The sequence below is a fragment of the Cladophialophora yegresii genome (genome assembly GCF_000585515.1).
Source record: "Cladophialophora yegresii CBS 114405 chromosome Unknown aczIN-supercont1.4, whole genome shotgun sequence".
In the NCBI taxonomy this organism is placed as follows: domain Eukaryota; kingdom Fungi; phylum Ascomycota; class Eurotiomycetes; order Chaetothyriales; family Herpotrichiellaceae; genus Cladophialophora; species Cladophialophora yegresii.
This window is the reverse complement of record NW_006913048.1, coordinates 224,524-237,902: the sequence shown is the minus strand read 5'-3', so window position 1 is coordinate 237,902 and position 13,379 is coordinate 224,524. Positions and strand designations below refer to the sequence as shown.

Below are 13,379 nucleotides of genomic sequence, written 5' to 3'. Positions count from 1 at the left end.
GTAAATCGAAGCTACTACAGTACATACATCTTCAGAGAAGAGATTCTATCGCTCGCTCGCTCACTCGCCCGACGGTTGTAAGTGCACATCGAGCTCGCGCCAAGTCTGGGTCCGTCTTCCCACGCAGCTTCTACAGGAAACGACCGCCGCGCATTCCCTCCATCACTCACTGACTCGCTCACATCCACCATGGGTCCATCGCATGGGTATCCAGTCCATGTCTAATTAGTTATGGATATTTCGGTGATTTCCCTGCCTTCGAGAGCGGTGGTCGCGCCCGTGCCCATGCCCTGCGCATGCAACCATTCAACCAGATCAGTTCAGTGTTCTATACTGCACGCCATCCGACATTCAAGCACATCGGTTTTCCTTACCGCGCATCATCCTGCGTGGTCCATCTTCCTGTCCTCTGTCTGGCGCGGGGAGGTCATCCCGAACAAAGGTTCGTCTCTCTTTACCCACCGACACCTCTCTTATACAACATATGATATTCGTTGACAAAGTCGACAGCGACCTTCCCTGCATCCATATACACAGCGTTGCAGCCGAAGATCTAGTCGTCATCAGCGTCGTCGTCGTCGTCCTTGTCCTCTTTATTTTTCCTCTCCTTCTCTTTCCTCTTCAGCGCATCTTTCCATCTGTGGTTGACTTCGTTGACATTCACGTCCGGAAAGACAATCTTGAAGACATCGTCGTACCAATTCACAGGGTGGCCTTCTATGCCCTCTTTGATGTTCTGGAACAACACACAAGTCAGTCAGTTATCAACACGGGCGTGATAGAGGGGGCAGATAAAACGAACCTCGGGCAACTCAACCCAGTCGCCCCAATTATCCTTGGGGAACAGAATCCTGTTACAGCCCGCCCGACGCGCTGCGACGGTCTTCTCCCTCAGCCCACCGATCCTCAGCACCTTGCCCGTGACGGTTAGTTCGCCGGTCATTGCCAAGGCGGGGTCGACTTCTTTGTCCATGGCCAGACTCAGCAGGGACGTGGCCATGGTGATACCCGCTGAGGGACCGTCCTTTTGCACGGCTCCCTCCGGGCAATGTAAATGGATCTTGGCGTGGTCGAAGAACTTGTTCTTGGGGAATTTCGTGGCGAGGAGGTGTTTGGCGAACGAATACGCTATCTGAGTCGATTCCTTCATGACCGGTTTCAAATTGCCCGTGCGTTCCAGGCCGGGACGGCCGGACTGTGACAGTGCGGATTCGAGGATCGATTCGACGTAGAGGGCTGCGCCGCCCATGCTTGTCCAGGCTAGACCCATCGCTACGCCCGGCGGTGTCGTTTCGTACAACCGGTCGGCCGTGAAGATTGGGGGGCCGACAAAGTCTTTCAGATTGTCCTTCGTGATGGTAACGTGGACAGACTCCGGCACCGCGAGCGCTACACGAGGCTTTTCCGTGGTTTCTTGCTCAATATTCTCCGGCGTGTCCTTGACGTCGGTGTTATCTTTTTTGCTTTCTTCCAAGGCGGCTTTTCCTTCCGCTGTCAGCGCCTCGGACTCGGGCAAGACCTCTTCCCCAAGGTCTTGGATGATCTTCAGGGCCGACTTCCGATACACCTTTTCGATGTGCTTTTTCAGGTTACGGACGCCGGATTCTCGGGCGTACTTGTTGATCAGCTCTTCGATGGCAGAGTCGTCGAGTTTGACATCCACGTCCTTCAGGCCTGACAGCTCTTTGGCCTGGGGTGCAAGGTATCGATCAGCAATGGCTTTCTTCTCGTCAGCGACATAACCGCTCAGCTCGATGACTTCCATTCTGTCAAGGAGGGGGCGGGGAATGGTGTCGGTCATGTTTGCCGTACAGACAAATAGGACTTTGGACAAGTCGACGGGGATATCCATGTAATGATCCAAAAAGCTGGAATTCTGCTCTGGATCAAGCAGCTCGAGGAGTGCTGAAGACGGATCTCCCTGGTGACCGCGGCCGATCTTGTCAACCTCATCAATGAGAATGAGCGGGTTCTCGGTCTGACACTTCTTCAGGGCCTGGATGATTCTTCCCGGCAGAGCGCCGACGTAGGTCCGGCGGTGGCCTTTGATCTCGGCAACGTCCGTCAAACCCCCGACGCTGAAGCGGTAGTACTGTCTGTTCAGTGCGCGAGCGATCGATTTGCCGATCGATGTCTTGCCCACGCCAGGAGGGCCGACAAAGCATAGGATCTTGCCCTCAACCGTTCCACGAAGCTTGCCGACCGCGATAAACTCGAGTATCCTATCCTTGACGTCTTTCAGTCCGTAGTGATCCTCGTCCAGCACGGTCATGGCGTTCTTGATACCGAAGTTCTCAGCGCTTCGCTGACCCCAAGGTATCTGTGTAATCCAATCGAGGTAGTTCCGAGTCACATTAAACTCGGAAGCTGCGGGTTCCAGATGTGCCAGCTTGTTGAGCTCCTCGTCAAAGACCTTCTTGACGGCCTCCGGCATGGCTAATTTCTGCGCCTTCTCGCGGAACTTCTCCACGAGCTTGTCTTTGCCATCGGACTCGATGCCCAATTCGCGGCGGATACCTTTCATTTGCTCCATGAGCCAGTACTCTCGTTGCCGCTTCTGGATCTTGCTTTCAACGTCCTTGGAAATCTTGGACTGCAGCTGGGCATTCATCAACTCTTTCTTGAGCACGACCAATGCTTTGTGCAGTCTTCGGGCCACATCCATTTCCTGTAAGACATCCTGCAGTTCCCCAATCTCGCCAGCTGAGACTGCGGCTGCGAAGTCTGCAAGCTTGGCTGGCTCTTCGAGTACGTTGCCTTGGTATTGGGAGACGCTGAAATCCGAGATCTGATCCCGGAAAAGCTGGTTCAGACTGGCGACTTCCTTGAAAACACTGACGATTTCCGAAGTCAAGGCCTTGATCTCGCCACTCTTCTTGTCAAAAGGTTGTTCCGCTAGATTCTCGACGTGGACCAACGAGACAGGGAATTTGCGAAGGAAAGCAGTGGGTTCGTAGACGCCCATTTGGCCGGGCTGTTCCTTACTCGGTTCCTCGAAACTTGCCACAACATCCCCTTTATTGTCTGGCCCTTCGCCCTTCGACTTGTCCTCCTTTACCGGCTGGACTTGCACCATAGACGGCTCTACTTCACCTGCTTTGGACGGAGGCATCAAGGCGGTCATTTTGATACGGCGATGCGGGTACAGCACGGCCGTCAGACTGTGTTCGTCTCCGTGGACTGGAAATGCGCTGGTAATCTGGGCGAAGACTCCAACATCATGGACGTCATCCACCTTCTCAATGATGTCCTTGTCTGCGTTGTCATCCTTGAATAGAAACGCGCCGACGTATGGTTGGCCGCGCTTCATCATCTCGGTGATGGCAGCAACAACATTGGGATCACGGATCGTGATAGCCTTGTAAAACCCGGGGAATAGAGGACGCTTTGCGATGGGGATCGCCATGACCTGGGGGTAGACCTCTGGCACCGTAGGTTTCGAGATCTGCGTGGTCTTCCGCCCACGTTTGCTGCCATCGTTCCCTGATCCTGCGCCCTGCGTGCCCGGTTGGGAGTCCCCGCCCGAGCCTCCTGCAGCTGCGGGTTTGGCATTGTCGGCAGATTGGGGTATCGGTTGCGGCTCGGCGGCCGACTTTTTCGTTTCCACTGAATCCTCTGTCCGTGGAGCTTCGTCCAACTCCTTTTCTACCTTTCCAGCTTTTGCCTCGGCCTCCTCTTGCTTCGACTGGGGATCGTCTTCGGGGGGCTTGTCTTTCCGTCGCGCGGGATGCGAGGAGAACTGACGTATTTGTAATCCATATCGGGCGACAATGGGGTGGTAGCTCGAAGTGAGTCGAGGTTTCGCGGACAAACTTGAAGCGCTTCTCTGGAGGAGCTGCCGTCTGCAGTCCCTACAGATGTTGAAGGAGCCTTGTCGGAGCGCAGTCCTCCATGGTAACGTTTGGCCACGAAGCATGCTCTGGGTAGAGGGGAGTGGCTGTGGCGAGCGAGAGGGACGAACGCTGCGCCAGTGGAGGGAGTGTAGAGAAGGGTTTTGAGTACACTCTGAGGGTTCCAGAGGTCAAGGAAAATACTTTAAACCAGACCAACTGTGAGAGGCGATAATGATGAGAAGGCGACGGCAGGTGTCGCAATGCACTTTGATCTCAACTCGATATCATGTGGATCCACGCCCGCGACTCGGATAAACTGCCGCCGACAGCAAAAAGCCGAACTGCTGGAACTTTCTCTCAGTGCTGGGACAGCATTTCGATATCTGTTCCCAGCCAATTCTACAGTCCGTGGTGAAGACATCTCCGTCAACAGTTTATCTTGCTCTGGCCCTTGATGAGCGTTATAGCAACTCCGACCGCACTGGGCGGGACCGCTCCCTTGCGATCACTCTTGAGGACAACGTCGCAGTGTCCCCGACAACGGAATAGTTTTACTCGGAAAGCCCAAACTAGACGATTTTACGACTCTGCCGCCCCGAAGAGACCGGTACCGCAGCGCTCGTCCTCAGCGTCTCCCCGATGTCCGTCGCATCACAGACGGCCGTTTTCTGCGACCCCGGCCTTCCAGGCCACGAAAGATCCTTATGCGACCCTGGGCGTGGGAAAGAATGCTACGGCTCCTGAGATCAAGAAGGCGTACTACGCCCTGGCGAAGAAATACCACCCTGATACCAACAAAGACCCGGGCGCGAAAGAGAAATTCACCGACGCCCAGTCAGCATACGAACTTTTGAATGACCCCCAGAAGAAAGCGGCCTACGATCAGTTTGGCGCTGCTGCATTCGATCAAGGCGCGGGATTCGACCCTTCCGCTGGTGGTGGAAATCCTTTCGCAGGCGCCGGGGGAGGAAATCCCTTCTCTGGGTTCGGCGGAGGTTTCGGTGCCGAGTTCAATTTCGAAGATTTGTTTGGCGCATTTACTGGCGGCGGTCGCCGTGGCCGGAGGGGAGGCGGGCCTTTCCAAGAAGAGATCTTGGTGGGCGAAAATATTGAAGTCCAGACAAATATATCTTTCATGGATGCGGCGAAAGGAGTGAGTAAGAATATCACCATTACCCCGCTGGTACAGTGCGGGACGTGCAAAGGAGATGGGATGAAGCAGGGATCTTCGAGACAGACATGCAAACGATGCAATGGTACGGGCACAAGAGTCCATGTGATGCAGGCCGGCTTCCAGATGGCCTCTACGTGTGATACATGTAACGGGACCGGAACCGTGGTGCCCAGGGGATCTGAGTGCAACACATGCTCCGGTAACGGTGTGGTTCGGAAGAGGGAGACTGTTGAAGTCGACATTCCCGGCGGAGTCGAGGATGGAATGCGCCTGCGGGTCGCAGGTTCTGGTGACTATCCTCCCACCGGCCTATCAGCAAACCCCAAACTTCGAACACAGCGCGGCGACCTGTACGTCTTCATTCGGGTGGCACCAGATGCGCGGTTCAGCCGAAACGGAGCAGACATTCTCTACACTGCGTCGATACCACTGACCACGGCGCTGCTTGGTGGTGAGGTGATGGTACCCACGCTAGACGGTGAGGTCAGAGTCAAAGTAGCCACGGGCACGTCGACAAACGATCGGATCACACTTGGTGGTATGGGCATGAAGAGGCTCGGTGGCCGTGGTGCTGGCTCGTCTGGCGATCTGCGGGTGGAGTTCAAGGTACAAATGCCCAAGTACCTGACTGCCAACCAGCGGACGATCATTGAAATGCTGGCGGATGAGATGGGCGACAAGACGGCCAAGAGGATCATGAATGTGGGCCGGTACAAAGACCAAGACAAGCAGTGAGTGTGTAGAGTGAGACGACAAGCATTTTGCTAATCTTCGTCTCAGAGCACCTGGAAACGACAGCCCTGCATCGAAGCCGTCCGAGAAGAGAGCGGACCACAAGAACGAGGGATTCTTGAAATCTGCCTGGCACAAGCTCACTCACCAGCATGATAATCTGGAGTCCGACAAGCCTGGAAAGGAGAGCAAAGCGGAGCAGCACGAGGATAACGAACCCGAGAAGGCGTCTGGGTCTGGCTAAGTGACTGAGCATTGATGATTCCACAATACCCTTCTCCTGTTTATATACCTCACAGCGACGGCGACGAGATTGGATTGTGTGCATTTCAGAAAGGGATTCCATTGGTGATGGCTGTGACGACGGATGTACAGTACCTATCTGCGCACGACTGGATGGTCGAAGCCAGTACGGAGTAGCACTCCCATCTTTTGTAGAATACCAGGCCCGTTAAAAGCGTATGCTTCTCAGTCGTGAATGACGGCTTACTGATTGAAACTTGAGAGAAACCTGAAAAATCTGAGAGGAAGCTCAGAGGAACCTGAGGGATGGGTGAGTCTCGAATTCCGCATCTCAAATCGGGCCTGCCGCGCCTAGGCCTCAATCACTGCCGTCTGATTGGCGGAGCTTCTCCTCGTCACTGTGCAGTGGGACGGACACAGCGGGACTTCACAGATCTGGGCTCCCGAACTGGCTTGCATGCCACGATGCCGTCTGCTTCAGACCAGCTTCGTAGATCGATCGGATTTCGTATGTCCACGGCTGCAACTCCGTTAGGTCTCTGTTCTTCAATGCATTGATCAGTTGCTTCGTCGCCGCCTATTCCCCGAGCCACTCTACGACCGGTTCCCCTCACCGGCAGTCAAGATGGTGCAAGCGCCCATGATATCCTGTCCGTTGAAGACGACAACCGAGGTCAGCTGGGTCGAACCGCTGTCGCAGTACATCCGCAACAGCTACGGTGACGATGCCAGCAAGTACGCAGAAGAGATTGGTACACTCAACAGGCTGCGGCAGGACATGAGAGGGGCTGGCGCCGACTCGGCGTCAGGAAGAGACTTGCTGTACAGATACTATGGGCAACTGGAATTGCTAGACCTAAGGTTCCCTATCGACGAGGCGCATATCAAGATCTCATTTCAGTGGTTTGACGCCTTCACGCGGGCGGCGACGTCTCAGTATTCCCTAGCCTTCGAGAAGGCATCGGTGATTTTCAACATCGCCGCCGTGCTCTCATGTCACGCCGCTGCTCAGAATCGTTCCGAGGACAAGGACTTGAAGACTGCTTATCATTCTTTCCAGGCCTCTGCTGGAATGTTTACCTATATCAACGAGAACTTCCTCCATGCGCCGTCGATCGATCTGAACCGAGACACCGTCAAAACCCTGATTCATATCGTGCTTGGCCAGGCGCAGGAGGTTTTCCTAGAGAAGCAGGTCAGGGATGGCAAGAAGCCGGCACTTCTGGCCAAACTCGCCGCTCAAGCAGCATTTCTGTACGGTCAGGCCAAAGAAGGACTCGAGTCGGACCATGCGCGCGGAGTTTTTGAGGGTGTATGGTTGAAGCTGATCCAGATCAAGGCCTTACACTTCTCTTCACTGGCAGAATATTACCAGGCACTGACTGAAGATGAGACCAACCAACAAGGTTCAGCGATCGCGCGGTTGCAGCTCGCCGAGAAATCGAGCAAGCAGGCATACACTTTTGCCAAATCTTTCCCCGCGACTCCGTCCTCGGCGTCACAGCTGGGCTCAGACACTGCTTCAACAATGCAATCAATCACTCGAAGACAGATGGAGATGGTGCAGGAGAAGGTGACGTCCTTGGTCAAGGATAATGACTACATCTACCACCAGACGGTACCAGCGGATGCCTCATTATCTCCGGTCACCAAAGTACCGGCAGCTAAAGCAATTCCTCTTTCTGAACTATACCAGGGCCAAGATATCCAACGGATCATTGGCCCCGACATATTTCAGAAGATCGTCCCCATTTCAGTCACCGAATCGGCCAGTATGTATGACGAGGAGAAAGCAAAGTTGATCAGATCCGAGGCGGAAAAGGTCGAGCAAGCAAATGGTGAAATGGCCGCGAGCCTCGACTACCTCAAATTGCCCAACAGCCTCAACGTGTTGAAAGGTGGTCTGGAACAGGAAATGGGCGTTGACCGAGATTTTGAGCACTGGTGCCAGGAGATTGCGAACCACCAGTTATTCAACAGCGCCTTCGAGCAACTCCAGAAAGACAAGCAGACTGTTCTGGACAGCTTGGCCAAAAGCTCCAAGCAACTTGACATGGAGGAGAGCGTGTGCGAGAAAATGAGGTCCAAATACGGTGCCGACTGGACTCAGCAACCCAGCTCGAGATTGACTTCTACGTTAAGAGCTGACATCAAGAGCTACCGCGACACAGTAGATGAGGCCGGAGCCAGTGATGCGCAGCTCTTTTCCACAGCCCGCCAATACGAAAGTGATTTTGCAGAGATGCGGGCTGCCGGCGAACAAGGTGATGCAGATGTCCTCTATCAGCAAGCACTGATCAAGGCCGGGTCCGGGTCGAAAAGCAGAAGTAGGTCGGGAGATGAAACGACGCTACTCGATGAGGACTACGGCGAAGGCGGTTTGTCAGTGATGGATCAAATTGCAAAAGTCGAAGACTTGTTGCGGAAACTTAACCTCGTCAAGCGGGAGAGAATGCAGGTCTTGAAGGACCTGAAAGAGAAGGTCCACACCGACGACATCTCGAATGTTCTCATACTGAACAAGAAAGCAATTGCCAACCAGGAGAACCAGCTGTTTCAAGCCGAGCTGGAGAAGTTTCGATCACACCAAAACCGACTGATATCAACCGTGCATAAACAGTCGTCCTTGTTGAAAGAATTGACGAAAACGTACGGAGACTTGCTACAAGACAAACGGGTGCGGTCGGATCAGCAAAGGTACGACGCTATGCAGAAGAGCAAGAACAGCGTCATGAACAAGTATCGGAAAGTGTTCAATGCACACGAAGATCTCATCCAAGGTCTTATGCAGGCGCAAGGGTTTTATAGTGAGATGAAGGAGAGTGTTGACAGCCTCGAGAAGAATGTCGAATCTTTCGTCAGCAACCGGAGGGCAGAAGGTGCGCAACTACTGCACTCGATCGAGCAGACCAAGAATAGTTCGGCGGATGGTCAAGCTGCAGCCGAACAGAAGCGAATGCAGGAACTGATGAATCGATTGTCCATGGAACCCAAGCCGACCTCACCTCTGCAAGCGGAACCTCCTGCTCTTCCTCCTTTACCGCCCATCAACGCTTCAAGGTCTCCCGGTCCGGTGTCGCCATCATATCCTACCACAAATGCCGATCCGAGATTCACAATTCCTCCTCGACATTCGCCTGCGCCGGTTGTTCCGAATGGATATTCGGCTCAGCTCCAGCCGCCCTCACAGCCAACGAATCCCTCACCCATCGAGTCGCAGCACGCTTTCGCTCAAGGCGCTGCAACCCCGCTTTCATCAGCCTACAATCCTATGGCATATCCTGAAAGAGTCACTGTCACTTCACCCAGTCAGCAGCCGAGCGCATATACTTTCTCACCAGTAACCTCTCCCCTCGGTTCCATGAACGCGTACTTCGCCCAAGGACCCCAGACGCACCAACCACTGGCATTTGCCTCTCCCAGTCACCAATATCCTCAATACGGTTTCCCTCCTCAGCCTCCGAGTGGCCCTGGTCAGGGTCCTGGTGGGTACCAATCCCCTTCACCTCATCCACAAATGCCCCAATCGCAACCACCTTATCATCAGCATCAGCATCAGCCCTATCAGCCTTCTCCGTCGCCATACAATATGCCGCAGAATTACGTGCCTCCGCCACCACCTCCAGGGCCACCCGGAGGTGGTTCAACCACGCAGTACCCACCTACTCCAGCTGGCGCATGGGCGAGCGGACCCGGTGGGTACGCGAATTATACGCAAAGATACCCGCAACAACAGCAGCAGGGACAAAGCTTTCCTGTGCCTCAATCGGGGCATCCTCAAAGTGGCGTCCCACAAGACACTGACCCTTGGGCGGGCCTGAGCGCGTGGAAATGAGATGACACAAATCCAGCGACTTTGTGCGACTGAGAGAGAAGTCGAAGTAGACGTAGCTACAGTAACCGAGAATATACTTGCCGCGGTCGCTACCTTGCAGTGGAAGGGAATTTCGTCGCGAAAGGTGTCAGGGTAGGACCCAGGAGTAGGGGTGCCAGAATGCACGATACTGCGTTCCTAGTACAAGCGTGCATCTGCTCGGACCACGACCTCTGTCAGTTGCCTAGATTACTCGTTGCCCCAGGTACAATGTCAGGCGCGAGCACCTGTGATCCATGCCACAATCCATACAGAGCTCACGACGGTCTTCGGCGTCCGCAGGGACTCCGACGACCAAAGGTAACGCGTCTTTCCTTCAGGTAGTTGACGCAGTCGGAGAGGTCCCCGTCTGCGTGGAGGACTGGGCGGATTGGCTTTCTTACCGTCGGTTCTCGAATGGAAAGGGAGCTTTTCCTTCATGCCCGCTGTGATCGACCCTACGGCATGCATTTGGGCCCGCGTGTGGAGTGGCCTAATGTTTGGCCCTTGTCATGCTCGACGGACTTTGCGTGGAAGTACTCAGCCTCTCACCGCATTGTGGGTGACAGCTGAGGGCACAATTGAGTGATGTTTGAAACCTGGGAAAAGGGCGCCGAGTCTCTTGAACACTTCTAAAGTCGGAGGACCCGCTTCTATATGCAGCTATAATTAAGTAGCGTCTCGGTGACAGCCACAGAAGGCTGAGCGCTCCACGATATTTGCCAATGGCAGTTTCCGGCTTGGCAGCATCCGAGGTTAAGCCGCCCTCTGCAAATCTTTTGAGCCTCACAGTGTAGACTGCCACTTCCACCTCACACACCCGCCCATAGATTGCGATTCCTAGCACCAACAGTCATGCCGTCGACACATAAGAAAGATAAACCGTGGGACACGGACGACATAGACAAGTGGAAGGTCTGCAGTGCCTGGTCTCGGTCTGCCAATACCGACTGCTGACTTCACTCTAGGTCGACGAATTCAAACCTGAGCACAATGCCGGTGGCACTTTTGCAGAAGAGTCATCCTTCGCGTGCTTGTTTCCCAAATACCGCGAGCGCTATCTGAGAGAGGCGTGGCCTTTGATCACGAAGGCGCTGGAGAAGAGGGGCATCGCATGCACACTCGATTTGGTCGAAGGCCGCATGGAAGTTCGGACAACCAGGAAAACATTCGATCCTGCCTCGATCCTAGATGCTAGGGACCTCATCAAACTACTCGCTCGCAGTGTGCCTGCTCCACAGGCCATCAAAATACTGCAGGATGATGTGGCGTGCGACGTGATCAAGATCAGAAGTCTGGTTCGCAACAAGGAGCGATTCGTCAAGCGTCGTCAACGACTTCTCGGCCCCAACGGCTCAACCCTCAAGGCCCTCGAACTCCTCACAAATACCTATATTCTGGTGCAAGGAAACACCGTGAGCGCCATGGGTGGCTACAAGGGCTTAAAAGAGGTCAGAAGAGTGGTGGAGGACTGTATGGCCAACATCCACCCCATCTACCACGTCAAAGAACTTATGATCAAGCGTGAGCTGGCAAAGGATCCCGCGTTGAAAAACGAAAGCTGGGACCGATTTCTGCCCAATTTTAAGAAGAAGACTCTCAGCAAGAGACGTGAACCACTCAAAGTCACAGACAAGTCTAAGAAGGTCTATACGCCCTTCCCACCACCACAGGAGAAGAGCAAAATCGACCTTCAGATTGAGAGTGGCGAGTACTTCCTCGCCAAGCACGCCAAAGAGAGGGCTCGTGAGGAGGAGCGTCGGGAAAAGCAAAAACAGAAGAAAGATGAGAAGCAGCGACAGCGAGAACAAGCGTTTGTCGCTCCGAAAGAGAGCACAATCGACCGGCCGAAGAAGAAGAGGGAGCATACGGACGAGGGCGGGGTGGAGAAGTTAAAAACTAAGAAGTCCAAGAAGACGGCAGGGTAAGCAGTCGTCTCGTGCAATGCTTTGCGCCAGTAGCGGGAACGGCTGAGTGCGCGTCGGTGACGCCAGTGGGGTACGAGGAATGATCTTGTATCTTCTTAGCCAAGCGGCGAACAGATTCAACAGGGTCAAGCACCTCCGGATGTCCATGCCTATTGCTGCATGCTGCGGGTCCATCACACGTGCCCGCTGCTATGCGGCGAAAGTTGTGGAGCGCAACATCAAGTCTGGAGCCTGACGGCGTTTTCGATCTTGAAAGAACGCACTGCGGGATCTCTCTTTTGGCAACGGCCGTCTCCATGCAGTTCCACAATCTCGGTCTCGGCCCAGAACGATGTGACAGCATGATCTTGCATGGCAGAAAACGTTCGGCTCCATCTGCAAATGCTAGCGGCCTTGCTGCAGGAATACTCCACCCTGATTTCTCAGGTGCAGCCTCGCACAAATCCAAACGCCGACCGGCTATCGACAGCGAATCAGAGATCGGTCGGCGAATCCCTCGCATGTCCTATCCGCTTCCCGCCTTACCATAGCCGACGCCTCCACCCAGCGCCTTGAGACTCCTTCCAGACGCCTTCTAGCGCATCTTCTCCGGTCTTCCTCATACCGGAGAAGTGGAATGATCTTTCCCAGCTTGAAGGATCACAGTGTCGGATGCATTATGCTTGACATGATTCGATGAAAACGCACGCCCGCCCGCGGGAATCAAGATTAGCATGTTCGCCCTGGCGGCGTCCGTGTTTGCGACCATTCAGATCACGCTCTTCTCATGATTAACCCGTTGGAATAATGGGACACGTTAAGCCTAGAATCACCTGTCGCCCAGGAGTGGCAGCAATCTGATCAAGTCACACAAGTCTACACGCTCAGCCGCGATCATGACATCGGGACGAATGAAGGTGCTTGTAATGCGCGCATACCTGAATGCGACGCAACAAATCCTATCTATGAAACTCCACCTGGTGGACGGCGTCCTCGGTAGGATACCCGGTAGACCCTCCTGACATTTGCGTCAGCTCACGGCGGTGTATCGGTAGCAACCACCGGGCTGCCTTCTCAGCAGTCCACCCAACGCGATCATGACAGCTTCAGCTCACTCTTCGGCGACTCTCATTGAAGACACACCATGTGACAGTGTGCCATGCAAGCAGTTCCCTTGCTCGGCGAAACTCGAATCACGCCGAAGCTAATGCAACCTGGTGAATAGTTTCGCCGTTCCGGGAGGGCTGATGTACCCCTGTCTGCGCTGCTTCCCGGCCATTCATGACAGCTCGCTCGAATTGACGTCGTCCTCGAGAGACGGAGAATCTGGGCGAGGGCAGTTCTCTCCACTTCCCCAGCTTCCAGCACGACAAGCACCCTTGTCAAATGGACCGATTTACAAACCGCTTTGCTTGAAAGAGTCAAGCTCTGCCCATGATCCTCGTCGGCGGCACTCTCCAGCTATGAGCAATGATCTCTTCTGCATTTTGATCCACTCGGGGACGAGACCGTGCATGGGCTGCTTGCACTTCAGATCTGTAGCCTTGGGAGGCACTGACGAGAGAATAATCCTCCCCACCAACGGCGGACATTCTCGATCGCGGGATGTATAAAGGTGGCCAGTCACTCGCTTCAGA

At 54.4% G+C, this 13,379-nt stretch overlaps 4 protein-coding genes across 4 annotated transcripts; 3 read left to right on the top strand and 1 right to left on the bottom strand.

Annotated features, from left to right (window-relative positions):
* Positions 1-553: 553 nt before the first annotated feature.
* Positions 554-3,916, bottom strand: A1O7_05396 (lon protease like, mitochondrial; the record flags this gene model as incomplete). Its single annotated transcript, XM_007759406.1, has 2 exons — positions 554-736; positions 803-3,916. The coding sequence occupies 2 exons, from the start codon at positions 3,914-3,916 to the stop codon at positions 554-556; spliced, it is 3,297 nt and encodes a 1,098-aa protein (XP_007757596.1).
* Positions 3,917-4,287: 371 nt separating this feature from the next.
* A1O7_05395 (molecular chaperone DnaJ) lies at positions 4,288-5,983 on the top strand (the record flags this gene model as incomplete). Its single annotated transcript, XM_007759405.1, has 2 exons — positions 4,288-5,738; positions 5,788-5,983. The coding sequence occupies 2 exons, from the start codon at positions 4,288-4,290 to the stop codon at positions 5,981-5,983; spliced, it is 1,647 nt and encodes a 548-aa protein (XP_007757595.1).
* Positions 5,984-6,607: 624 nt separating this feature from the next.
* On the top strand, positions 6,608-9,817 carry A1O7_05394 (uncharacterized protein; the record flags this gene model as incomplete). Its single annotated transcript, XM_007759404.1, has 1 exon — positions 6,608-9,817. The coding sequence occupies one exon, from the start codon at positions 6,608-6,610 to the stop codon at positions 9,815-9,817; it is 3,210 nt and encodes a 1,069-aa protein (XP_007757594.1).
* Positions 9,818-10,690: 873 nt separating this feature from the next.
* Positions 10,691-11,763, top strand: A1O7_05393 (ribosomal RNA assembly protein; the record flags this gene model as incomplete). Its single annotated transcript, XM_007759403.1, has 2 exons — positions 10,691-10,750; positions 10,804-11,763. The coding sequence occupies 2 exons, from the start codon at positions 10,691-10,693 to the stop codon at positions 11,761-11,763; spliced, it is 1,020 nt and encodes a 339-aa protein (XP_007757593.1).
* Positions 11,764-13,379: the final 1,616 nt, after the last annotated feature.